Here is a 27,609-nt window from a genome sequence, read left to right on the forward strand (position 1 = left end):
GACAGTCTCATTAAAAAGTACCAACGTCGCCCAAAACCTCTCTTGGCATGGTGCCTGGCAGATTTTGCAGCTTGGTTTGACTTCCACAAAGATGACACAAAACATAATCACACAAACCACTAGATGACAATGTTGATGATGAACTTGTACAACCATCATCTGAGTCGCATGTTTCATACAAAGTTGGTGGACTGATCTACAAAAAACGTCAAAAATGTAAAGTAATTAGATATGTTAACTTCCACAAAGCAAAAGAACCTGAGAATCATTACAGAGAACTATTAATGCTGTTTCATCCTTGGAAATCTGAAAGTGAACTCATTGAGAATTGTGATTTCATATCAAGAGAAATATATGCAGTTGAAGGCAGATATAGATGCAAAGAGATGTCAATACCAACATAATGCTGAAGTTCTCCAGCAAGCAATAGAGAATCTGCAGAATGAAAACGCTGAACAAAATAATGCTGTGAGTACAGTAGCACCTAATGCAATACACAATGATGAACAAGATGCTAACCAGGGCTCAATTGAAAACAATGGCTATGCATCTTTCAATCCAGACAAACCTGAACATTCAAATTATGATATTGGTCAAGACCTAGGTATTGCTGTCAATAACCCATGCATTGAGGATTTACAGCAACCCAGAATGAACAAGCAGGATTTCCATAATCTTGTAAGGAAACTAAATGAGAAACAGAAAGAAATATTTTATCATATTCTCAACTGGGTAAAAACTAAAGATGCTCAGTTATGTCTGTTTCTGACAGGTGGAGCAGGAGTTGGCAAATCTATGGTAGTCAAAGCAATATACCAAGCACTCTTACGATACCTTGGAAGTCTACCAGGTGAAAACCCTGACCTTATCACAATGATTCTAATGGCACCAACTGGAAAGCTGCATACAATATTGGTGGTACTACTATTCACAGTGCACTTCAAATACCTGCTAGTCAAGGTTTTCACTACAGAGCACTCTCAACAGATAAGCTCAATACATTGCAAGCAAAGTATCGAAACCTGAAAGTAATATTTATTGATGAAATCTCAATGGTTGGTAATATATAGCATGTTCAATTATGTGAATCTACGGCTGCAGCAAATAATGGGTAACAAGAAGTTGTTTGGTGGTGTCAGTATCATTAGTACCGGTGATTTGTTTCAACTCAAACCTGTGTTTGATGGTTGGATTTTTCAAGATCTAAATGTGAACTATGGGCCTTTAGCAACAAATCTTTGGCAAGAATGTTTTACAATGTTTGAATTAACAGAAATAATGAGACAAAAAGATGATGCAAACTTTGCTCAGTTACTAAACCGACTTCGAGAAGGAAACCATACAGACAATGACATTAAATACCTTGAGACTCGTATTGTGCAATTGAACTATGAAGATGAAACTACAGAACATGTTACTGACATAGTCCACATTTTCTACAGCAATGCCAGTGTTGATTCACATAACATCCTAGCCTTTAACAAATTGACAGGATTTAAGACAACCACTGAAGCAGTAGACACAGTTATTGGTGATGTTGATCAAGCTGTTAAAACTAAAATCCTTAAGAGTGTTCCAAAAGCAGCTCAAAGACAATGGGTTTACAACATACATTGCATATTGCCATTGGACAGAGAATTGACCTCTGCATAAATTTATCAGTTGAAGATGGCCTCATAAATGGTGCATCAGGAATAATCCGATTCATTGATATACTAGATAACAACAATGTCACCAATTTGTGGATTGAGTTTGATGATCAGTCTGTAGGCCGCAAAACACGTCATGACAAGAAACATCTACTGCACAGTGGTATCAAAGCTCAGTGGACTCCAATACAAAAAATATCAAGACAGTTCAAAGTAGGTCGTTATAAAAATGCTGAAGTCTTACGAAAACAATTTGCTATTCGGCCAGCTAGTGCGAAAACAATACACCGTTCACAAGGTGACACACTCCAACAAGTTGTTGTAGATCTGCCAAACAAAAAACAGTATCATCTACATTATGTTGCACTGAGTCGTGTAACTCATCTAGAAGGTCTTCATATTCTGAACCTCCATCCAAAAAATATAACAGTCAGCAGTGATGTTCAAACAGAAATGAATCGTTTACGCACTGAAGCAATGTTACAACCAAATTTACAATTTCCCTACAAATATAATGAGACCTATTTTGTAGTTGCACATCAAAATGTGAGATCATTACATGCCCATTATGAAGATGTTGCATGTGATTACAGTTTAACAGCTGCAGATGTGATCATTTGTACAGAGTCAAAACTGTCCCCAAATGATAGTTCCAGTTATGACTTACCAGGCTATGTAACTTACAGACATGATGGGTCATCATCAGGAAATCAGAGATCAGCACATGGCACTGTTATTTACTCCAGACATGGCTATTTTGAAACACCACAAAGCATTGATTATGGTGGCATTGAATTCACACTATCAAAGTATCAAACACCTATTGGTATCTTGCAAATTATTGGTACATATTGTAATCCAAATACTGTAATTTCAACTTTTGAAAAGGCGATTTTTAACCTGCATCTTAAACTTCATCCCAATGACCCCATTGTCATAATCGTGATTTTAATGTAGATATGCAAGACAATTCTGTCAGAAAACAGAAACTATTACAGTTAATGACAGAAACATATGATTACAAACAGCTGATACACTCTCCAACAACTGATTATAATTCATGCCTTGATCACATCTACACCAATATTGATCCTATTGAAGGTCATGTACTTGAATCTTATTTCAGTGATCATAAGCCAATATTTGCAGCCTTCAATTCACACACATAAATGTGACATTTGAACGGAAAAAAAATAATTTTCAATACAAATAACACTCATTTCCAATAAGCAGAAATGCATGTTCATTTATCATTAGTAGACTATCGGTCATAAATTTAGTCATCCCCTTTCTCACCACTGTTAAGTGATGTTTTGCGCCAAAGACTGAGAATAATAAATGTTTACACAAATTGTCATGTGTGATACAGTTCTCCACTTCTCAGTACACTTTGTTCTCAGTTTTGAAAATGGTCAGTAAGCCTGTAGATTTCTTATTCACATTAAATACCTACTCTATAATTTGTGTATGACAGTATTGACATTTCTTTGTCACTACTTACAGTCTGTACAGAGAGACTACTACTCTCTATGCTATTTATCAATGAAAATCCTCTTTTTAAATTGCATTTTATGTCAGATTATTCCCACAAACTTGAGCACAATGAGGCTCGCCGTCTACGATGATGATTTCAAGTGAATCAATAATGCATCCAAACAAATTCAAAATTTTTTGTATATCCAGTTTTTCTATAGAAATCTAAGCCTTACATTCTAAATTAGTGTGCACATTTAATGATCACCTGTCTGATGAACATATGCTGTTCCATAATTAAATAATTACCAAACTAACAGCTAGACGCACTTAGGTACGCTTAACTCACAAAAATAATTTGTAAGCACACACCGCTACACAGGATATGGTGTTCAAGGAATTTAATAAGCAACAGTGGACAAATACAAAGCAGTGATAACCTAACTACGGAAAATACAATGTCAAGCAAAACTACAAAAGTGAAATCTAGGCAAAAACCATTTCAAAACTAAGCACAAAATAACTCAAAGATTGGGTGAGGGGTCTCCGCCAGTCTGCTTCCTGGGCAAATGTTTGGGTTGCAAAGTTGTGATTGCAGACCTTTGGAAAGCCGAAAGTAAAAGTGGTTCCACCGGGCCGGTGGAGACCACCTTCATGAGTGGGGGTACATGCAATGGACGGCCCACAGTGGGAAGCAGACTAGTGGAACCAAGGAGGAGATGGGGTTGGTGGCGGGATAGCTTGGCAGACAGCCTGATGGCCTAGAATGAATGAACTTGGACCAGAAGCTTGCAGCAAGGATTAGGTCAAGTGCCGTGCGCAAGAAAGATTGGTAGCAAGATAGCGGATGCTAAGGTGACTACGTCAGCAGATGAGTAGTTAGATAGCCAGTAATAAGATGTCTACGTCAGCAATGCAAAGTGACTTCGGGACATGTTGTTCTGCAGGCGGCCTAGCTCCGTGGACTTACAAACTGGATTTGTGTTAACACACAATTCCTTATTTAATGTGCAATGGTCAAACACTATCCATGAAATATCTACACATCTCCCTAATACACTGATGACCCACGGTGTCCACTCAAGTCTCACTTTGATTTCAGTTTATCCTCAAAAAATGTTTTTCTCTGAAACCTCTCATCTGATTGTTTTGAAAGTTGGTATACATGTTCCTCAGGATGACCTCAGTCAAGTTTATACAAATTGAATTGAAATTTTCATATTTGTAATTTTGGGGCAATTTTCCGAATTTTTGGTAAAAAATTTCTTTATTCAAAAACTACTACCGTAATCTGATAGCTTTGATATTTGGTATACAGGTTTCTAAGGTTGATCAAAATCAGTTTTATGAATATCGTGAAGATATCTCGAATTTTGTATTTTTGCTGAATTTTTTGGTTATTTTTCTCATTAGTCCTATAGATTGGGTCCCGTCTGTGCGTCCGTCCGTCCGTCCGTCCGTCCGTCCGTCCGTCATCAACATTTTCTCAGACACTGCTGAACCAATTTTGTTCAAACTTGGCACTATGACCTAGAGATGCACATCAATTTATTTTGCGATACGATTCAATATGGCTGCAAGGTGGCCATTTTGTTGCGATTTTTCATGTCTTTGGACCATAACTCAGACATCCTTTAACAGATTCTGTTCAAACTTGGCACAAAGGCATAACACTATGGCTTTCATATCCATGTCAAATTATTTTGCGATACGATCCAATATGGGTGCGAGGCGGCCATTTTGTTGCGATTTTTCATGTCTTTGGACCATAACTCAGACATCCTTGAACCGATTCTGTTCAAACTTGGCACAAAGGCATAACACTATGGCTTTCATATCCATGTCAAATTATTTTGCGATACGATCCAATATGGGCGCGAGGCGGCCATTTTGTTGCGATTTTTCATGTCTTTGGACCATAACTCAGACATCCTTGAACCGATTCTGTTCAAATTTGTTACAAACGCAAAACGTTATGCCCTTCATATGAACACCAAATTATTTTGTGATATGATCCAATATGGTCGACAGGCGGCCACTTTTTTGCGATTTTTTCATGTCTTTGAACCATAACTCAAACATCCTTGAACCGATTTTGTTCAAACTTGGCACAAAGGCAAAGCACTATGGCATACATATGCATGTATCAATTAACCTTGCGATAGGATCCAATATGGCTGCAGAACTGCCATTTTGTTGGAATTTTGCATGTCTTTGAAGCGTAATTCAAAGGTCATTACACCCATTTTGTCCAAACTTGGCACAAAGATCAAGCACTATGGCATACATGTACATGTCAATTTACTTCGTGACATGTTCCAATATGGCTGCCAGATGTCAATTTTTTCCAATATCGCTGCCTGATGGTCATTTTTGGATTTTTTCATGTCTTTGAGGCTTAATCATATGCAAATATTCCTTAACCAATGTTGTTGAGACTTGGTACAAAGATAAAGTACTATGGCATACATATGCATGTCTACTAATTTTGTGCTATGATCCATATGGTCAATAGACAGCCATTTGATTTCAATTTTGGTGTGATTTTTTTATGTCTTTGAAACATAAACATAGGTCACTGTCCCTCGATGGACCGATTTTGTTCAAACATGATACGAAGATAAAATACTATGGCTGCATTCTTGTGCACATTATATGATCCGAAATGGCTGATTACAACAACATACCCGATCCCATACCATTTCGAAAATTCCACCAAACCATGTGTATGGTATGTGCTGTCATGACACTAGAGGCAGTGAGGGCATCGTTATGTGTGATGTAATCAAAAGTTCCTTCAGTGGTCATTACCGGCAGAGATGAGTCATTTATTTAACGTTCCTCAGATTACTTTATTATGCAAGTCACAGGCCTGATGTGCCCGTTGCATCAATGTCATTCCACAGCTACCTAGACCACAGCTACCTAGACACCAAAGATTATAACAAAATGGACAAGCGGGGACTGTGTCATCAACGATGACTTGTTTTAAGTAAAATTTCTTCTTCTCTGAAACTGCTAGCCCAATTGCTGTCAAATTTGGATTGGGTGTTTGCAAGGATGTTACCCTTCTAATTGTTGAAATTACGACAAAATTGGAAATATTACTGTTTTAGGGCAATGTTTGTCATTTTTGGTCAAGAAATCTTAAAAAAATATTTACTTTTTAAAGCCCCTGGTCAGTACAGCTTTTATATTTGGTGTACAGATGTCCAGCGATGACAATACTTAGATATGTGGAAATTGTCCTGAAATATACAAATTTGTATTTTTAACAATTTTGTCATTTTGGTCAAGAAAACTTGTTCTCAAAATAACTTGTCTGATAGCTTTGTAATTTGCTGAAAAGTCCCGAGGGATGTTATGAGATAGATTTTCTGCTCAAAGTATTGGGAAACCCCCAAACTTTTATATTTTAGGTAATTTTCTCAGTTTGTGACCTTAAATGACCTACACCAACCCAGGATATGTTGTGAGAGAGTGTGGAAGGCTGTGAACATAATTTTGTCATATTTAATATCAATTTTTAGTAAAATTTGATCCAGAAAACAAAGCTGAGGTAAATTTTTTCATTGTGAACCAATTTTTTGCAACTTTCGCATGTAAGACACATAAGAACTGATGAGAAATTTGGATCCAGGATAATTCCAGGTGTCGTAATCCCCCACAGTGGAAGACATTTCACTATCTGTAACTAATCTAAGTGCTGTTTACATTAGAATGATAGCACTCATAGCATTAATTAAAACATCCCCAAGGTTGTAAATACATTTCCTGTCAGCTGGTCTTATGTAAACATGATCAACATAGGGATGGAACATTTGATATTCAGGAGGGGTTAGGGGCTAGAAGATTGATGAGGTAGCATTACTTTTCATCAGATCCCTTGTACATTTTTTCTCACTCTTTATTTTTCCCCACTGTCCCACCTTTTCTTTTTGTCAAGCTTCTCCGGTAATTTTTTTGTTGACAATTGCTTATGTATTTGAGGATCTGCTTGTCCCATTGCTATAGAAGTTGATATGTATGTTCCTAAAGATGACCTCCAGTACCTAAGTTGCAGACCTTATTTGCATTTGTCATTCTTGTTTTTCTGGTTTAAATGTTTCTTGAATGGACTGATTCAAATCGAATGTGAGCACACTGTCCTTGACGGTATTTTTTTATATTTCACTTTAAGTCTTGGTTGGTTCCATAGTTAATCAGCATCCATAAAATGCATCGCTTTTCAGACAGCTGGTCAAATCTATACAAAATAACACAATTTAGTTATTTTTGTTTCATCAGTAACACATATTTGTCATCTTGAAAGCTGTAGTCATCTTGTTGTTTCCCCAGATTAGTCACAGTTCTTGTGCTTTCATTTTGTCATTTCAGGGAAAATCCATGAAACACAGAATGGAGTTGTATATTATGAATTTACAGGTTTGTACATTTGCCATATCTTTACGTGTTGACCATTTGCCATATCTTTACTGCTTGGTAAAGCTTTTTTAATAATTCTCCATGTTGTAGATCACGAAAGTGTGCCAAGAGGCTTATTATCACAGTCTTTAGTATGTTTGAATATGCAGTTGTGATCGATACATAAAAACAGCATTTTGCTCTGATGTATGATGCATATTTGTATGATTTTGTATGCTGTCAGTCAGAAATCATACAGCATAGTCCTACCAAGTAAGTGAAAATTTGTATAAGTTTTTTCTCTGATACGACTGTTTTCAGTCTCAACCTTTTGACAATTATTGAAAAAGCAGTGGCTCCCAAAAGATTTTGAAAACATCAAGATTATCCAACACCATACTTGATAATGTTGAACATGTTGGTTGGCTGGCAAATTTTCACTATGCCATGGTTACAGCTAACCTGTCTATTCTCACCTTCACAGGGAAAAATTTGCAAAGAATTGGAAGACTTGGACTTTGACAAGAAGTTTCATGTAGACCGATGGCAGAGAGATGAAGTGAGTATTGGTAATAATATAATATTGATTCTGTTATTTTCATAATATCTTCAAGCTCTCATAGCTATTTGGATGTGCCTTTGTACTTTAGTATTAAAGAATCATCAAAGGCAATGCTTTGCATTCTTTTCATTATTTTATTTCAAACTAAAATTAATTCATGTAAGTGAACTTACCAAAGGATGCATGTAGGCTTTATTGTATTATTGACTTGAAGGTTTACCTGAGATTGAAAAAACATTAATAAGAAATTGTTGTCCCTTTGAAAAGACTGCAAAAAAGGCATAAAGATGATCAACATAGTGCATGCATGCATTGGGAATTCTCAGAGAAACAGCATGTTGATATTCACTGGAATAAATTTAATGTCCCTCTCCAGGTTGTATCTCTGATTTCAATGTTGCGTGTCCTATTTTGGAAAATGGCGGGAAGTTTAAAGTGAAAACGGTCGCATATGCTCAGCCATTCTGTCACAAATGAATATGTTGAAATACAACGAAAGGCAATTTCATTCATAGAGTAGAATTCAATGCCAACAAATGACAGAGAAATTTTCAAACTGTCGCAAAATTCTGTCAGGAAAATGCTGTTGTACAGGCTTTAAAATATGTATGTACTTGTATTTGATTGTTTGTACACCAGCATGAGTCTATTGTATCTACTTCTCTACTGTAGGGTGGTGGTGGAATCAGCTGTGTCCTGCAGGATGGATCAGTCTTTGAGAAAGCTGGAGTCAACATATCTGTCGTCACAGGCAACTTGCCACCTGAGGCAGCCAAACAGATGAGAAGCAGGTAGGTAACTGCTGTTAGGCCTGACATTCAAACTTCCTTGTGACAAGAACATAGGATTTCAAAGAGATTTTCTTGTCATTTGTACCAAGACCAGGGTCAGAGGTCCTGAAGCGCCGGAGTGCCTGCAGATGGCTGAATCTGTCAGTCTAGTACCAATCAAACACAGAATTTTGCAGTGAAAGTCTAGATTTGACCATTTCCATTTGTTTCTTGTTTGTTTGGTGTTTTCCAATGCATAAATAACTCACAATGTCTCCGTCAGTGTCTGACTGCCTCTTCTATCCGCCCCTTGTGCTTATAATACAAGTGTTTAAAAATAAAATTGTGAGACATACTTTTGAAGGTAAACTTATGGACAATGTAGACACTATGTATACCTACAGTTAATTCTTTCTTACCTTACTTGTTTTGACAGAGGTAAAAAAGTCGGCGATGGAAAATTACCATTCTTTGCAGCCGGAATCAGTGCAGTCATACATCCAGTAAGTTGTACTGGAATGAGTATTAATGACTTTTGTCTGATATACTATATTTTCTGAAAGAGAGTTTGTAGTAAATATCTCAAGCTGTCCAAAGTTTTTGAAACTAGTGAGCCTAAAGCATGGCATGGCGTAATGAAGTGTGCTGTGCTTCTCCAGCACTCCTTAAATAGAATACATTATCAATCAGAATGATAGCAACACATATAACATATGCCTTGATTTACTTCCTGATATAATGCAAGAATTAGCGCCCTCAAACATGTGCAGTAATTTCCCCACACTGTTTTAGAAGAATTAGCGACCTCAAATGTTTGCAGTGGTTTCCCTGCACTGTTTTAGAAGAATTAGAGCTCTCAAATGTGTGCAGTAATTTCCCCACACTGTTTTGGAAGAATTAGCACCCTCAAATGTGTGCAATAATTTCCCCACACTGTTTTGGAAGAATTACGGCCCTCAAATGTGTGCAGTAATTTCCCTGCACTGTTTTGGAAGAATTAGCGCCCTTAAATGTGTGCAGTAATTTCCCGCACTGTTTTGGAAGAATTAGTGCCCTCAAATGTGTGCAGTAATTTCCCTGCACTGTTTTGGAAGAATTAGCGCCCTCAAATGTGTGCAGTAATTTCCCTGCACTGAGTAATTTCCCCGCACTGATTTGGAAGAATTAGTGCCCTCAAATGTGTGCAGTAATTTCCCCGCTCCACACCCTAGTGGCCTGATAGTCAATATTTGGATGAAAGTGTTCAGTTAAATCAAAGTGAAATATTTTAAAATGTCTGAGTGTAGGCTTTATGTAATACAGCTTTACCTGCATGTGCCTGCATTTTTAGATTTCTCTATTTGTTTTTCATGATCTAGAGTGATTGTAATAATTAAGGTAATGGTTTTATCAACATTCAATTTTTTCCAGAGAAACCCAATGGTGCCAACGATACATTTTAATTATAGATATTTTGAAGTAGAAGAAGAAGATGGGAAAGTAACATGGTGGTTTGGTGGCGGTACAGATCTGACTCCATATTATCTGGATGAAGAGGTGAGTTCTGTGGAACCTCCACAAATGTAATAATCTCCACAAATGTAATATCAACCCAATTGTAATAAAATCAACACAAATGTAATAAAATAGTCAACCATTAATGTAACAACCCGCAACCACAAATGTAATAAACAAATTAACCATAAATGTAATAAAACTCAACCATAAATGTAATAAACTTGAACTTGCATATGTGATCATTTGTTTATCAATGCCCTGAGTAAATAATAACTTTAATAAGACTAGTGTAATGTTATTGCATACTTTCCTGAAACTAGGTTTCCTTTCCGAAACACAGAATAGAATACTTTGAGAACGCTATCAGAAAACGGCGAGGTACTGATCAAACCATTAGATAATGGAAGTGGAACAGCTGTTCTAGACACTGATAATTACATAATAAGGAAGCGTCAAAATAACTCGTCAACCAGTGATACCACACAAAGTTTATGACAGATGACTCAGAGCAAATAACAGAGAAATATTAAACCTTATAACAGAAACTTACGACACAAAACATGTTGACGACGAGAACATATATTTCAATCTAGTAAAAAACAATACGAACACTACCTTGAACACAGTAGAACAAAAATTAGACATCCTGGCATCCCTAGTGAAGGAACAAACTTCAAGTGGGACAACATAGGAATACAGACAATCTATCGATTATTCCACACAATTTATCCACTGAAGACGAATTTGAGGCAATTGATTAAGAAAGTACGGCAATTAAAGGATCGTAGTGTTATACAGTCTTCCTCACTCTGGAGTAGAGACTGCACTGACATTCACATTACAGCTGTGTCTAGCCATGGCCAATCAGTTCTGTACACAAAACAGGGAAACGTAAAATACACTTTCAAATATGCAAAACACACTAAACGCAAACAATTAAGAAATGAATAATGTGTGGAGTTGCTTTCCTTATTACATAGATCAATATTTAAGGGCTAATTCCTCAATTGCAACGACAAAATAGATTTATTACATTTATAGTTGATAAGTATTACATTTATGGGTGTTTTGTTTATTACATTTATGGTTACCATTTATTACATTTGTGGTTGGTGTTTTTATTACATTTATGGTTGATTTTTGTTACATTTATGGGCGATATTACATTTATGGGTGCATTTTATTACAATTGTGGTTGATATTACATTTGTGGAGATTATTACATTTGTGGAGGTTACAGTTCTCTGAACCATTCAGGGCTCGAAATTAACTTTTTTCCTGGTAGTCCACTTGGGCTACCATTTTCTGAAGTTGGTAGCCCAGTGGCAATGGCTGGTAGCCCATGTATATTTGGCTATTTTTCTAGATTCTGCCCATAAGTGAATTTTCTAGTCATATGATGTGAATATTGCACACCTTTAACACCCAAGGAAACAGGTATAATGGACGATAGTGATATTCAAAAGTTTGGTGACCTATTGACAACCTGTTTTACCCTCAGAGTTGTATGCAAATTTTGATAGTCGTCATGACAATGACACAACCTTCTCAGCACTGAGACATACTGTAGCAGTGCTAAAAATAGACCATGGGCTTTCTGTAGGGAGCAGACATAATATCCGTGTAATTGTGATTGATACATTATGATCAAAATGCAACGAAAATGCGTTTTCATTGGCCATCATTTCCTGTGCCCTGTCGTTCAAGTACATCAGTTCAGATATTGAAACTTTGTTGCGAAGTTCCACCGCACGACTGGTTGTCCTAGTAATTTGCATAACAAAGTCATAGTCTGGTTTTTCTGTGTCCAGCTGGGTTTGACTGCATTTTAATAGCTTGTACCAAAGTGAGGACCGGGCATGGCATGCCAAGTACTTACTGAATTTCAGGTCTAAGGCTTTGGTAGTCTGTGTGGGCTACCATTTCATGGATTTTGGTAGCCCCAGAGAAAAGTTGGTAGCCTGTGGACACGGGACTACTGCTAATTTCGAGCCCTGAACCATTGATATCATAATGCTACACAGAGTTTATAGAAACAACCTTTTCAATATGCATAATACATATATGTGAAATTTTACCTGCAAGAAGTACTACAGTTACATTTTTAACTGTCTACTTTACACTTGAAATTGTACCTGTAAGAGGTATTACAACTATGTCGTCATACATCTTCAGACTCGTATACATGTGTCAAATGTATGGTTTTCGTATTTGTTGTTCAGTTTGCATATCACCATTGGGTGAACTATGACCTCATACTCTCCTCAAATGAACCCTTATCTCAAACTGTAAACAAAGTGAGGCCCTCTCAAAGAAATTCTTGACATTTGTTTGTTTTCAGGATGTTACACATTTTCATAAAACTCTGAAAAATGCTTGTGACAAACACGATCCGACGTATTATGAAGAATTTAAGAAATGGTGTGACAAGTATTTCTACATTCCTCACAGAGGTATGGTGGGGAGTGGTTACACTTTATTTCCTTGTTATTGACGAAATAATTGAATACTGTATGTTGTCTCTAGTTCATTGCTATTAAAGGACCAAGGACAAAATTAAAAACATTCAAAGAATGAAATAGAGAAAGTATAAACATTATCCCATCACTGGTCTTTATGGTATGTGACAAAAAACTATGATGGGCTTAACCACTGAACATTAAACATTGAATTTCTTCTGTGTTATTATTATATTCATTCTCCAAATCAATTTCAAAGTGACAGGGCATCTGAAGTTTATCACCAATGTCAAGATTTGTGCATGTACTGCTTGTAGAATGTTTAATTTGTTCAGTATCAATTGCAGTATCCTCATACATTCATCTTATTCATCTACAGGGGAGTGTCGCGGTGTTGGCGGTATATTTTTTGATGATCTGGATAAACCATCACAAGAAGAGGCTTTTCAATTTATTCAGGTATTAAAATCAAGAATATTATTTTTTGTGGCAGTACATCACAATGGGTCAGGGGCTTGATATTTAATAGATGAACTTAATTTTCTTATGTTACTCTGTTTACAGGGATATGTATGACCTGTCTTTAATTTTGTGACTTTCACCTTAATCTTTGTCTAATATTGAACAACAGTCTATGCTGACTCTTATCTGAGCCCCTCCATTGTGACTTTTTCGAAAAATGAATTTTATAATCCTCATGTGAACTGTTGAATTCTAATTACATCATTCAACTTCACAGTTTTTGACAAATTTGCTAAAATATTGAATGTAGCTAGTACATGTCTTGGACTTTAGTATTCCTGTAATCTTGGTCTCCGTTTCTCTTCCAAGTCATGTGGTAATGCTGTGCTAGAGTCATACACACCAATAGTGCAGAAACACAGTATAGACAGCTATGGATGGAGACAAAGGTGAGTGATTGTAGACTACTTCATAGTATAGACAGCTATGGATGGAGACAAAGGTTAGTGATGGTAGACTACTTCATAGTATAGACAGCTATGGATGGAGACAAAGGTTAGTGATGGTAGACTACTTCATAGTATAGACAGCTATGGATGGAGACAAAGGTTAGTGATGGTAGACTACTTCATAGTATAGACAGCTATGGATGGAGACAAAGGTTAGTGGTGGTAGACTACTTCATAGTATAGACAGCTATGGATGGAGACAAAGGTTAGTGATGGTAGACTACTTCATAGTATAGACAGCTATGGATGGAGACAAAGGTTAGTGGTGGTAGACTACTTCATAGTATTGACAGCTATGGATGGAGACAATGGTTAGTGGTGGTAGACTACTTCATAGTATAGATAGCTATGGATGGAGACGAAGGTTAGTGATGGTAGACTACTTCATAGTATAGACAGCTATGGATGGAGACAAAGGTTAGTGATTGTAGACTACTTCATAGTATAGACAGCTATGGATGGAGACAAAGGTTAGTGATGGTAGACTACTTCATAGTATAGACAGCTATGGATGGAGACAAAGGTTAGTGATGGTAGACTACTTCATAGTATAGACAGCTATGGATGGAGACAAAGGTTAGTGATTGTAGACTACTTCATAGTATAGACAGCTATGGATGGAGACAAAGGTTGGTGATGGTAGACTACTTCATAGTATAGACAGCTATGGATGGAGACAAAGGTTAGTGATGGTAGACTACTTCATAGTATAGACAGCTATGGATGGAGACAAAGGTTAGTGATTGGAGAGAAATTTGTAGAAAAAGGAAAAGGTATTCTTTAACAGACTTAAGCCTTTGAGCACTGTAATTTTCCCCTCAAAAAATCAGGGCAACATTTTATCAATTTTTATGAATTTTTCTGTAATTTTTTCCATGATTTTGGACCAAATGGACATAATTTTTATGTGCTGCACTTTTTGACCAAAATTTTGGGAAAAATCTGAAAAAAATTGTCTAGATCTGAAAGAAATTGTTGGCGTTGTATAGTATAAATGCAACAAAAAATCAACTTTGGCACTCAAAGGGTTAATGTCTTTGATGATTATACATAATCTTGACGGGAATATACAGTTATTTGAATGCAGGACTCAATTCTTACTCAGCAATGATGCTCAACAATCTACTTTACCCCAGACAAGTTCAATTTGATCTGATATGCATTCCATCAATCTCTGTGAGAAGTTCAGTTATCAGTGTCTTTGTTGGAATGGCAAGACAAGACTTGTTTTGATCCAATAGGGCTGAATTCTAATAATATCATTGTCTATAATTAAAGTGGCACTCCCACTTGGTAACATTTTTAAAACACATTTTTTTAATGCCAACGGTCGATATTTGACGTGGCGACTGTGTGCGGATCCCGAGATATCGATAAAAACATGTCCTCAAAAAGTAAAAGTTTGAATTCCGGTGGCCCACCTAAATTCAGCTTCCGAACATCGAACGTTCCGCACTGGGGCCATTGTCAACTAAGCTATAGAGTAAGCATCTACGCTCATGCTGCTGTATGCCACAGTACCACTCGCGTCGGTGATCGGTCATGCCCCGTGGGGGAAAGCCGAATCTTACTGACTCGGAGAAAAAACGGAAAACAAAGTTTGCTGATTCCACCAGAATTCGCATAGGTGACTAGCACAGATACGTGCGGTTGATACATAGCGGCCGCCGTGTGGTAACTTCTGTGGTAACGCGTAACTATGTGGCAGACGACAAAATGTAGTCATCAGAGGCGGCTAATATTTTACACGTAAAAACTGATATCTATGTGGTATTGGTTAAAAATATAATAGAACTGACTGAGAATAATGAAAACGACAAAAACTAAGGAGAAGTTTTAAAAAAACTTACCTGAAGTGAAGGCATAATGCTGTATATAAAGTCTTCGCAGTGGGAGGTAAAATTGCGTCGTTCAAACTTATTATGGACTCCCTAGAATATCGTCAATCAGCACAACAACAAACCTTCGGGGGATTTCGGGTCATAATCAGAAACGATCGTAAAACTTCGGGATGTGAAAAATACGCTCGGGAAATGACATGTTTTTATCAATATCTCGCGATCCGCGCGCAGTCACCACATCAAATATCGACCGTTGGCATAAAAAAATGTGTTTTAAAAATGTTACCAAGTGGGAGTGCCTCTTTAATATGCAACTGAAAGTGCATGTTTGAAATTCATTAAGACTCTCAGAATCTATACATAGAGTCAAGACAAACCTTTTCACTTTGTCAGCACTTATGTTATCATGGAAACCAAGAAAATTGGCTCCAACTACAAGGTACAAATGTACAATAAATACATGTTATTATGTAATATTCAATATTCTGTGAATAGAAATATTTAGAGAAAAGTGAGAGACTGTCACTAAATACAACAATTGATGATAAAACAAGTGTTTTAAACTGAATTTTAATACTTTTGCTAATCAAATTTAATCTATTTTCTTTTTCACTAGAAAATGGCATCTTTTACGAAGGGGAAGGTGAGTATTGTATAAGAGTAATTTATAGTACATATGTTGTATTGAAAAGTTGAGAAAATCTCTGTTCATGTCCTAAAGAGATTTTGTCCCATGCAGTATAAGGCTACGAGTGAGACGGTATTGAATCCAAATTTGTCAGGTCAATGTTGTTAGGAAAAAAGCTGGAAATTCAGTTGCTTTATCTATCATTTTAGATCATTGACTCTTTCATTGCATTATATGACTTTTTGATGAAATGGTTTTTCCCGATTATACCCTAGATATGTGGAATTTAATTTAGTGTATGACCGTGGAACCAAGTTTGGTTTGTACACGCCAGGATCAAGAACTGAGAGTATTTTAATGTCACTTCCTCTCACAGCAGTAAGTATTGCAATACAGTGGTTTGTGTTGAATGTTGGCAATACTGGAACTGGACATACTGTCTAAATTGAGGAGTTGCCAACACTGTCAGGTGTTACTAATGTCTAGGCGGTAATATCAGTTGATCACAAAGAAAACAACTCTGCCGAAGTTGAAACATTGTCTGGAAAGAGGTCAGACACACAGTGAAAACACCACCACCAGACCAGCACAAACGACACTTGCAAATGATGCGCTTTGGACATTTGACGGAATGTGTGTGGTGGTGTTTTGACTACATACTTTCAGACAATGTTTCAACTTTTGCAGAGTTGATTTCTTAGTTGCTGAATGATATTACTCCTAGATGATAGTTACACCTGACAGTGTTAGCAACACCTCAGTTTAGACGGCATGTCCAGTTCCCATATTGCCAAAGATTCAACGTAAACCACTTCAAGAGTTGGCCTGAATTTCATAATATCTAAGAGTCAATAGTCATTGTGGAGATTCATAAAACTGTACATTGAGTACAGCTCTATATTTGTGTTGTTTTCAGATTTGCCAATTTTCAACTGTGAATACAAAAAATCACACATTGTGTGCATTGCATTTAATTCACTGAAGATACAATTTCTGTCAAATGAGTGAAACCTATGATTTGTTTAACTGGTGTACAGAAGACAATATCTCAGTGAATGTCAATTTTTTTCTTCCAGAGATGGGAGTACATGCATGAACCAAAGGAAGGATCCAAGGAGGCAGAATTGATGGAAGTTTTAAGAAATCCAAGGGACTGGATTAGAAAATAAAGAACTCACAGGATGTAAAAACTGGAAAAAATAATTTAAAATTTCATAGAAAGAGAAGGCAGTTCAGAGAATGATGCATCAGCTGTGAAATTCTGCTCGGATTGTTTGTGAATATAAAAATGATAAGTAAACATCGTGAGCAGCTAAATTATAGTTAATGTTACTGTGAAATCAATTTTAAAATAGATGCTCACACTATTTTGAAAGAATTTCTATGTTCTTTGATGCCACAGGAAAATATGTATCATGGTGCAAATTTTGTGTAGAAATTAAAACTGCCACGATTGACTGATATTTGAAATTCAAGATGGGGGTCATGTCAGTTGATTAAACTTATGGATCTATTTACCTATGGACAAAATACTCTGTTTGAAAATGGTAAAAGTGGAGCTGAAATGTCTTGAATGAAAAGGATTATGAAGATTTGCAATGCTTTAAACAAAGTTTTATGTTTTTCTATGAAAAAGTACAAAACTAAAACAAGACACTTTCATATGCATATAAATATTAAGTTTTAACTAGCTTTAGACATTTTGCATTGTGCCTAATTGAGACCAATTTCAAGGTATACCTTCATTGTCAAACTGGGAAAGAGTCTTTCATAGTTGTGAGGATGTAGGGAGGGTGACCTGCAGAGTCTCTGGTTACATGAACTTGATTTTCAAGATTCTAAGAAGTTTCCTCCAAAGTCAAGTGTTTGTAGAGAAAGTGACGATGCAGTAGGCACAAGGATCAAACTGTGATATTTGAATATCTGAACCTTGTGTGCTAAAATATTTGAATTTCTTTGTAACAGACATAAGGAATAAAACAGTACAGTTAATAATTATGTTTCAGTTTGATTTTATCAAACAGGATTGGAACTAATTTTGGATAATTGGGTGGTGAAGTAATGTTGATTTAATCTACAAATGTTATCTCATCTGCTTTTCTTTTTTATATTACACATTTGTTTTTCATGAGTAATTTGTAACATTGCAACATTCAGCTGTATGGCACCTAACACTTTTGAGAAATTTGAAAAATATGAAAATCCAATAATCCCAAATTAGTTCCAATCGTGTTATCAGTAAAGCAGTGTGTACCATACCATGAATTTTAAGGGGGTCAGAAAAAAATGTGTTTCCAGAGAGGTTACTACAAAATTGCAACTGAAGGCGGCCCAAAAAGACAACCAGGTCAATTCTCTACTCTTTGATCCTATGGACAGAAACCAATCTCTGATGCCATGACAAGCGACAGTTCAGAAACAATAAGACCTTTAAAGTTGAGGTTTAACATTTATTTACCAATTTGGCTCATTGTGATCTTTGACCTCATGGAGCAATGGATTTTCCTTTATTACTACTGTTATCTATTCATATTCTCTGGTTGCAGTCTCCACACTCAAATGACAACATTACAAGCAGTAAGTCATTTAATTCATACATTTTATTTTTGAAAGTCTCTATGAAAGACTTCAGTAATTCAAATATATACAACTATTTCTGATCCATCATTGCTTTCATGCTAGAACTTCTTGACAATTTTCCTTGCTGCAACAGGAGTGAATGTAAAGAAAGTAAACTGAAATTAACATTGTTTCCATGGCAATCACTGATGCAGTTCATACACCTACAACATAATAAAAAGTATGACTTTATCAATTTGAATTTATTTCTCTGATCTTGAAAAATCACATGTTAAAGGATATACAAGTGCAGATACGGTTACCTTTGGGTGTGATAAGTCATTTCAGGTAAAAAGGAAATAATTGTACAGTTTTCTCGTGATCTCAGAGAAAAGTTCACATTTTGAATGATGTGCAAAGCTTTGAAATAGAAAGAATGATTTCAGTTATTAATTTTATTCATATTTAGCTACTTGAATCTCACCAAAGGTTGATACAATGAAAAATGAACAGGCAATGTTTCACCTGATAAAACAAAGTCCTCACAGACAGGTGGCAGTGAGAGTACAGGAAAGGACATGTGTAATTGTAAACTTTCCCTAAAGTGTTGTTCTGAATTACATCTATATAAAATAATACAGTATAAACAACTCAACATAAAAATATTTTGACAACTCTTGAGTTCTACTGATAAAACCGAAAACACATTTTATGGGTCAGTCTACCAAAGACAACAAAATGTACAACAGAGAGTTTGCCACTGGAAAATTACAATACTTTGATATACTTAAGCTTTTCTGAAGGAATTGTTGCATATTACATGAACTTTGATCTAATCTTTTCATTTTATTACACATAAATGACAACAATATATTTTTACAATGACTGAAAATCTTGATACTTGTTTCTATATTTTTTGTCGAACTTATAAAATGTTACCACAATCTACATTTATTTCTTACATGCTTTCCTTTATACCAAGTTCTCTTGTGAAACAAAATAAAACATTGATGCTTTGCTGTGAAAGTTTACTGCGCTAATAAACTGCTGGTACATAATTTGAATTGATAAATCTAGGACGAAAGTAGTTGTAAAATCTGAACTACAGAGGGCGCTATTCTACCCAGCAGACCAGACATCGTCTGTACACATCAGCCCACTGCTAGTTCTACATCGAAACACAGCCTATTATGGAACGCGTACCAAACCAAGTCTGAAAATGTGACAACCACTTTGGGTGTAGCGAAATGTTGGAGAATTTATTCATTCTGTAGAGTAAGTGGTTGTTTTAGAATGACAAAAACCAATGCATTTCGTAAAGGGGTTTTAGGCGAATCCCCGGGGTCTGGGTGAATCAAACATTTCAAAGTAGAATAGAGCAAAATGACGCCCGGTTTTACACACAACGGTCAGATTATAATACCGCACTGTCAGCAGACGGTTAGCAGCGATGTTCACTGCTCCTTCGTTGACTAAAACATTTAGTCATGCAGTATGAATCCATCTCTATGCACTTGAGAAGAGTCCGTGACAAATTGCGGCCCAGTCTAAGTGAGACAATTATACTCCATATATAAAGTACTTCAACATCCTTTATATCTTCTTGCTTTATAGTCTTTCCAATAATTCATATGCAAAACGGACCCATTCTCTAGAGTGTGATATGAAAAAGAAGGAAATGACATGTAAATGTCTTACTTTTTACATCTTCCATAAGTAAATTGTCCAATCTAACTATCATATGTCTATAGACCCTTTCAGAATGACGAAATGCGTCCAACCCTCTTAAAAACTAGCATACTCCATATTCCAAAAGCTACCAGAGACCTACCGAGTTTATGCCTTCTTCGAAGTTCATAATGCATAAGCAATAAGTTAGTCTGCCCTCTAGAGTCTGAAGGTGCAAACTGAAGGCGGTGCTCACTGTACGCGTTAAATTAACATTATTGGCGGGATATTAATTATAACTTGCGTCACCGTCCCATGATTTTATGCAAAGATTCTATTTAGATCATTTTTGGAGGGATATTTTTTTTCTGGTGGGATCTCATAACGATCGCAAATAAATAAATTGCACGAATCTGCACGTTTTTCCGCCCATCAGTCTGATTCATTTGGTTTGCTGGACAGTTATATCAGAGCAACTGATGTCGTTTCTTTTGCAACACCAGATTTCATTGCAGACAACATCAAAGCTTGTCTAAAAAGTCATCATTTTGCAACACTGTTCGAAATTCTGTATTTGCCGCGCCGTCGGGTAGCCTCAAAGCCTTACCGCTTTCAAATCCATTATGTGTCGGCATAACTTTGTGACTGTGTTTTAAATTTACGAATCTTTCCTTTGGTTCATCATTGGTCATGAGATAGGCGCTTACAAGAAGCATTGCCACGACAAATTTTAAAACTCTAATCTGATTGGACAAAAGTCATTTTTAAGGCGGGCTAAGTACTGAACCAAGTCTGTTGATCGTCGACAGCACTATTTTCCACCAAGTTAAGCTTGTGGACGGTTCGGTGAGGCTACCCGACGGCGCGGAACTAGTACTGCATAGTGAAGGTTCATAATCATGGAGATGGAAAAACTAATTTCAGTGGATGAGACCAGGTCTCTACTCAAGTCTGGAAAGAGTCACCGCGATATAAGGTTTTATTACAATCAAGATATGGAAGCAATTATGGCGTTTCGGAAAGGAGTGTGCGACGATTTTGCGACAAGTACAACATACATCGTCGTACGCGCGACGAATTGGATGCGGAAGTTTCCAAGGCTGTATCTGAAGTTGGGCCATCGTATGGAAGGAAAACTATGTCCGGCCTCCTTCGTGCAAGAGGTATACGTGAAGGAGATACAGAATTCAAGAGAGTCTGAAGCGTGTCAACCCAACCTACCACAACCGACGACGAAATGATACAGTGAGACAGTTAAACCCAGTACCCTATTTTTCCCCGTATCATGGACACAAACTTCATGTCGACCAAAACGAAAAGTTGGTGTATTTTGGAGTTACCCACGTTCTGTTTTCCGATGGTTATAGCCGGAAAATGTCGCACATGTAACAATGCCAGTGAAAAACCCTATTATAATATACAACGCCTATAGAGATCTAATGTTAAAAGAAGGACTATGGGATATGGTTCGAGTGGATATGGGGCGAGAGTTTTGCTTAGTTTTGTTCATCCAATCGTATTTAAAACAGTACAGGACGAACAAAATTTGCCCACCATATATACAAAGCCGATCAGCGAACAACCTACCCGCTGAAAGAAAGTGGCCTGAAGTAAATCAACGCTTCAACTACGTAATCAAAGGAGCTCTTATTGAGATGCAACGACGAATGCTGGTTAATATGATGGATGATACTCATAAATTCTGTGTGTCATTTATATCATGTGCTGTTGCTGACGTTGGAATGAAGCGCATGGTCGCTGCTTGGAACCATCACCCTCTTGAAGGTATGCACTTTTTATTAATTAATTAATTAATTAATTAATTAATTAATTAATTAATTAATGTATATATGTATGTATGTATGTATGTATGTATGTGTGTATGTCTGTCTGTCTATGTATATGTATGTGTGTATATATATATGTATGTATGTATGCATGTATGTATGTGTATGTATGTATGTATGTATGTATGTATGTATGTATGATAATGTATGTATGTATGTATGTGTGTGTATTTATGTATGTATATGTATGTACATTTTTTTACATTTTAATAACTTTATTGTAGCCTTATTCGAAAGTAAGATCATCGGCTTGGAGTACAATAAAGTGTATGCAAAACAAAACAAAACTACATTAATACAGACATATACGATATGGAAAAATACATACACAGCATAAGACAAAATGAGGGTTCATATATAAACATTTATCACGAGGCAGCAGTAGTACAGCAGGACTAGTTATTTTGTGGTTACAATGTGTTCCCTTATTTTAAATGCATTATGAATTTGCTTGTTTCTATTACGGTTTCTTTATTTCTTGACCTGAGAATAGTAATCAATTTTTCTTTGTCATTAACTGCAACAGTATCTGGATTGATATTGAGTTTGTTGTATGTATGTATGTATGTATGTATGTATGTATGTATGTATGTATGTATGTATGTGTGTATGTGTGTGTGTATGTGTGTGTGTATATGTATGTATGTATGTAGTGTATGTATGTATGTATGTATGTATGTATGTATGTATGTATGTGTGTATGTATGTATGTGTGTGTATGTATGTATGCATACATGCATGTATGTATGTATGTGTGTGTATTAATGTATGTATGGATGTGTGTATATTAATGTATGTATGGATGTGTGTGTATTAATGAATGTATGTATGTGTGTGTGTATTTATGTATTCACGTATGTATGTATGTATGTGTGTGTGTATATATGTATGTATGTATGTATGTATGTATGTATGTATGTATGGGTATGTATGTATGGAAAAAAAACATGGTTGGACAATTGCTACTTTTGTGAGTGGATATGTTTGCCTATGTATACCCCTATGTATTACATTTTTATCAGTGTCAAGATGTGCTGGTTTAATTATGATCTCATTGTTCTGTTTCTCTATTAATAGGACTCAGAGTGACTATTATAAGAATATTGAAAATTTCATTTCATTCATTGCAAAATTCAATTCATACAAAAGTTCAAAAGTTCATTCATATTCAATTTCAAATATTACAAAATTTATTTATAAATTTCAAAATATGTTAAATACAAAATTTATTACAAATTTCAAAGTTCAATTTCATGCAAATATTCATTCATTCATTCATACAAAATTAAATTTCGTTTCATTCATTTATATTGAATTTCAAATATTACAAATTTATTTACATGTAATAGATATACTTACATTATTGTGTTTATTTTTATTTTAGGATGGCAGTCAAGAATTCCTGAAATCTTGCAGGTACAGGTAATCGTGTATCAAACGTACCAGCCAATGTTGTTCCCACTGTTGATGAAGCCATTCAATTATATGAGCAATCAGGTGGGAATCCACCCGTTACAGTTATTTTGGTGTCGATCCACTGTCTACAAGTGAAGATAAAGTGAAAGAACGAGAACAGCGATTTCGTCAAGTCAATATGACATTTGAAGACATATTTAGCAGACTGGCAAATGGAGATAATGCACCTTTTGAGCATGCAGTTTTAACATTTATAGATATTACCAGGGACTTAGCCTGAAAAATGATGGATTATGGCTGTACACAAAATAATGAACGAGATGAACATTTGAGAAGGTTCTCCTTGCCTCATTATATTTCTAATCAGTATATATGTATATATATTCGACTATTGAACAAAGAAAGCATGAAATGAGCTCAAACCATTCATGACTGGTACAAGTTGGCAAAGTTGACATTTTACATGGACAAGAACAGTAATTTAATACACCAGAGCATGTCAAGAATATTAAGTTTTCCTGGTTACATTTGGGGTCATGAACTTTATATTCACTGTAGCTTTCATTTTTTCTCTTGTAAACTCTCATTGAAATGATACTTACAATAAAGAGTATGGTTACTTAACATGTCAATAATGATCGCTTCATAATCGTGTCATAACTTTGAAATATCATTTTTATAGAATAAAGTTGTGGTTGATAAACCATACATGTATTACAATTTAAGCTAAAAAAATGACAAAGAAAACCATTTCTTCTGTTGTGATTAAAACCTAGTGCAATAAGGTCTAATATCGGGTTGGTTTGTCACGTGGTGATTATGTTAATGGACCAAACATACATACATCACATCACATCACATCACATCACAATCACACCAAGCTCATTAGTATGCACTGTACTAATGAGCTTGATGTGATTGTTTACGAAATGTATTACACATGTAACTTCTGTGTGTACTGTTAGCTGGACTAGTGGAAACAAAGCAGACCTGATTGGTAGTGGCAATAAGCTTGCTAGGGTCAAGCACTGATGGGGGTAAAACAACAGGTAGTATTTAAAGAAATAACACATAACATAGTACCCTTTTCCAAATTTACTTATTAGGATTGAAATTCATGACTCCTTCGGCCTATGCCAAAATGCTAGATTTGAGAGAATTTAACTAGATCATCCATTGCCAATATAAAAGATTTGTCTGGTGAGCCTAGCTATAACTCATGGCTGTGATATTTGGTTTATCAAAATGCATTAATTTTATCCAGTACTTTGCATGCTTTCTTTTAGGTTTGACATTGGATTTATGCAAATATTTTCAAAACATGGTGACATCTCTGCCTTGGTTTAATCAGCATTGATGTACGGAAAAACTTAGTATTCCTTGTTGCTGTTTTAGCATCACAACGTCCTGTATATGATTTGTTTGCAGTATTTCTGGATGGCCTAGGGTCCTGGCCTTAGACTGCGCCCTCTAGGGGCGACTTCCACCTGATAAGATCAGAGTACATACACAAAAAAGGATAGTCCAAGTGACTAGTTTTACCATTGCGTAACAAATTTGTACAGACGGGGAGTTAGGTGCGGAATTGTGTCTTATTGAAAGGGCATTTCTAAAGTACATGTTTTGTCTATGGCAGCTAAATTAGCTAATAATGATAAACACGGCTGTATTCACGATAATTATCACTTTCTAAATATCGTTCTAAACTTTCTAAATTAGCCACAGTTTAGAAAGTCGCCCAAAATAAAATTTTCTGCCGACGATATATCGGATATTTACGATAATTATCACTTTCTAAATATCGTTCTAAACTTTCTAAATTACCCACAGTTTAGAAAGCCACCCCAAACTAAAATTTTCTACCGACGATATATCGGATATTTACGATAATTATCACTTTCTAAATATAGTTCTAAACTTTCTAAATAGCCACAGTTTAGAAAGTCACCCCAAACTAAAATGTTCTGCCGACGATATATGGGATATTTACGATAATTATCACTTTCTAAATATCGTTCTAAACTTTCTAAATTAACCGAAGTTTAGAAAGCCAACCCCTAACTTAAATTTTCTGCCGACGATATATCAGATATTTACGATAATTATCGTTTTCTAAATATCGTTGTAAACTTTCTAAATTAGCGCAGTTTAGAAAGTCGCTCCAGACTAAAGTTTTATGCCGACGATATATCGGATATTTACGATAATTATCGCTTTCTAAATATCGTTCTAAACTTCTGAACTAGCCGCAGTTTAGAAAGTCGCTCCAGACTAAAGTTTTCTGCCGACGATATATAGGATATTCACGGTAATTATCGCTTTCTAAATATCGTTCTAAACTTTCTAAATTAGCGGGAGTTTAGAAAGTGTCCTAAGTACATTTTTCTACCAACGATATATCGGGTACTTTTGATAATTACCGCACTTTAAATGGTCGTAGGACTACTATGGTAAGACCAGGAAATTAATATCAATTTCAAAGAGAATGAATTACAGCTGTACAAGATTTCGATCAGGGACCATCTTTTCTAAAGATCTTGAATCAGGATTTAGTCGGAATTTAGAATATCCGATATATCGTCGGCAGAAAATTTTCGTCTGGGGGTGGCTTTCTAAACTTCGGCTAATTTAGAAAGTTTAGAACGATAATTAGAAGACGATAATTATCGTAAATATCAGATACATTGTCGGCAGAAAATTTTAGTCGGAGGGGGGCGGCTTTCTAAACTTCGGCTAATTTATAAATTTAAGAACGATATTTAGAAAGCGATAAATATTCGATATATCGTAGACAGGAAATTTCTAGTCGGGAGTAACTTTCTAAACTCCAGCTAATTTAGAAAGTTTAGAACGATATTTAGAAAGCGATAATTATCGTATGTAGTGATAATTATCCTTAAAACTTAGATAGTTTAGAACTATTTAGCTACAGCTAATTTAGCTTTCTAAACTTGTAGCTAAACTTTCTAAAAAACGATAAAACACAATTCCGCACCTTACTGCAGAAACTATGCACTAGTATTTTGTGATCATTAGATATTTTGTGGATTATGTTTGCATTTAAAGATAAAAATAGCGTTAGTTTAGTGTCATATTAAAGATAATTAAATTAATGTTGACACCAATATTAATTGACGGGTCTAAATATGACTTCACCATAATAACAATTATGAGTCAAAAATGTGTTGTTTGTTACATTTTTGCTGATTAATATGCTTACACCATTTATATATTTGTGCATATATCAAAATTCTTAGTCATAATTAGGTCTAGGAATTGCCCAGACCTAATATGCATTTTCCGCATAAATGCCAGGAGCATAGCATGTTTTTGGTAAAAAGTCACAGCGGATAAAAGTCATGGGTGTCTAGTCTACATAACAAAAAGTGTTGTTTTTACATTTCTGTATAAATGCAATCCTATAATAACGTTGTTGAAATGTTTATCTAATTAAAATAGTTGTAGAGATCTTGTAAGGCAAGATACACCAAAAATGGCTACCATTTTCTACTGTGAAACCACACTTTTAATACTTACCTTAATCTTGATTGCTACCCGGGATTGCTACCTCTAATCAACATATGTTTGATGTCATTAAGCACGTTAATTTTTTTTCTGATGAACAAATTATACACCACAAAAAGGTAAAAAGTGGTTTTATGTACATTTTGGGGTCAGGAAGTGCATTATAATCAGTGACACATGGTGTATTTGGATACATAAGGCTATTCACAAATAATGGGCGGGGGTGGAGGAATTGCGATAAAAAACATAATTTCTTTGAAATCCCCCATCAGTACCCTCAAAATACTTTCAAATCCCACCTTCTATACTAGAAGAAATTTTCAAATCCTACCCCCCCCCC

The 27,609-nt window shown here is 35.7% G+C and overlaps 1 protein-coding gene across 1 annotated transcript in view; it reads left to right on the forward strand.

Annotated features, from left to right (window-relative positions):
- The window catches only part of LOC139142883 (oxygen-dependent coproporphyrinogen-III oxidase-like), a 42,079-nt gene extending 23,830 nt beyond the window's left edge, over nucleotides 1-18,249 (forward strand). Inside the window, exons 5-15 of the mRNA XM_070713066.1 lie at nucleotides 7,500-7,547; nucleotides 8,011-8,085; nucleotides 8,761-8,879; nucleotides 9,295-9,361; nucleotides 10,269-10,394; nucleotides 12,697-12,808; nucleotides 13,194-13,273; nucleotides 13,646-13,725; nucleotides 16,243-16,269; nucleotides 16,530-16,632; nucleotides 17,331-18,249. Of these exons, the coding sequence (XP_070569167.1) occupies nucleotides 7,500-7,547; nucleotides 8,011-8,085; nucleotides 8,761-8,879; nucleotides 9,295-9,361; nucleotides 10,269-10,394; nucleotides 12,697-12,808; nucleotides 13,194-13,273; nucleotides 13,646-13,725; nucleotides 16,243-16,269; nucleotides 16,530-16,632; nucleotides 17,331-17,423 (930 nt within the window). The 3' untranslated portion in view covers nucleotides 17,424-18,249. The remainder of the gene's footprint in view (nucleotides 1-7,499; nucleotides 7,548-8,010; nucleotides 8,086-8,760; nucleotides 8,880-9,294; nucleotides 9,362-10,268; nucleotides 10,395-12,696; nucleotides 12,809-13,193; nucleotides 13,274-13,645; nucleotides 13,726-16,242; nucleotides 16,270-16,529; nucleotides 16,633-17,330) is intronic.
- Nucleotides 18,250-27,609: the final 9,360 nt, after the last annotated feature.

The sequence above is a fragment of the Ptychodera flava genome, chromosome 10 (genome assembly GCF_041260155.1).
Source record: "Ptychodera flava strain L36383 chromosome 10, AS_Pfla_20210202, whole genome shotgun sequence".
Taxonomy (NCBI): Eukaryota; Metazoa; Hemichordata; class Enteropneusta; family Ptychoderidae; genus Ptychodera; species Ptychodera flava.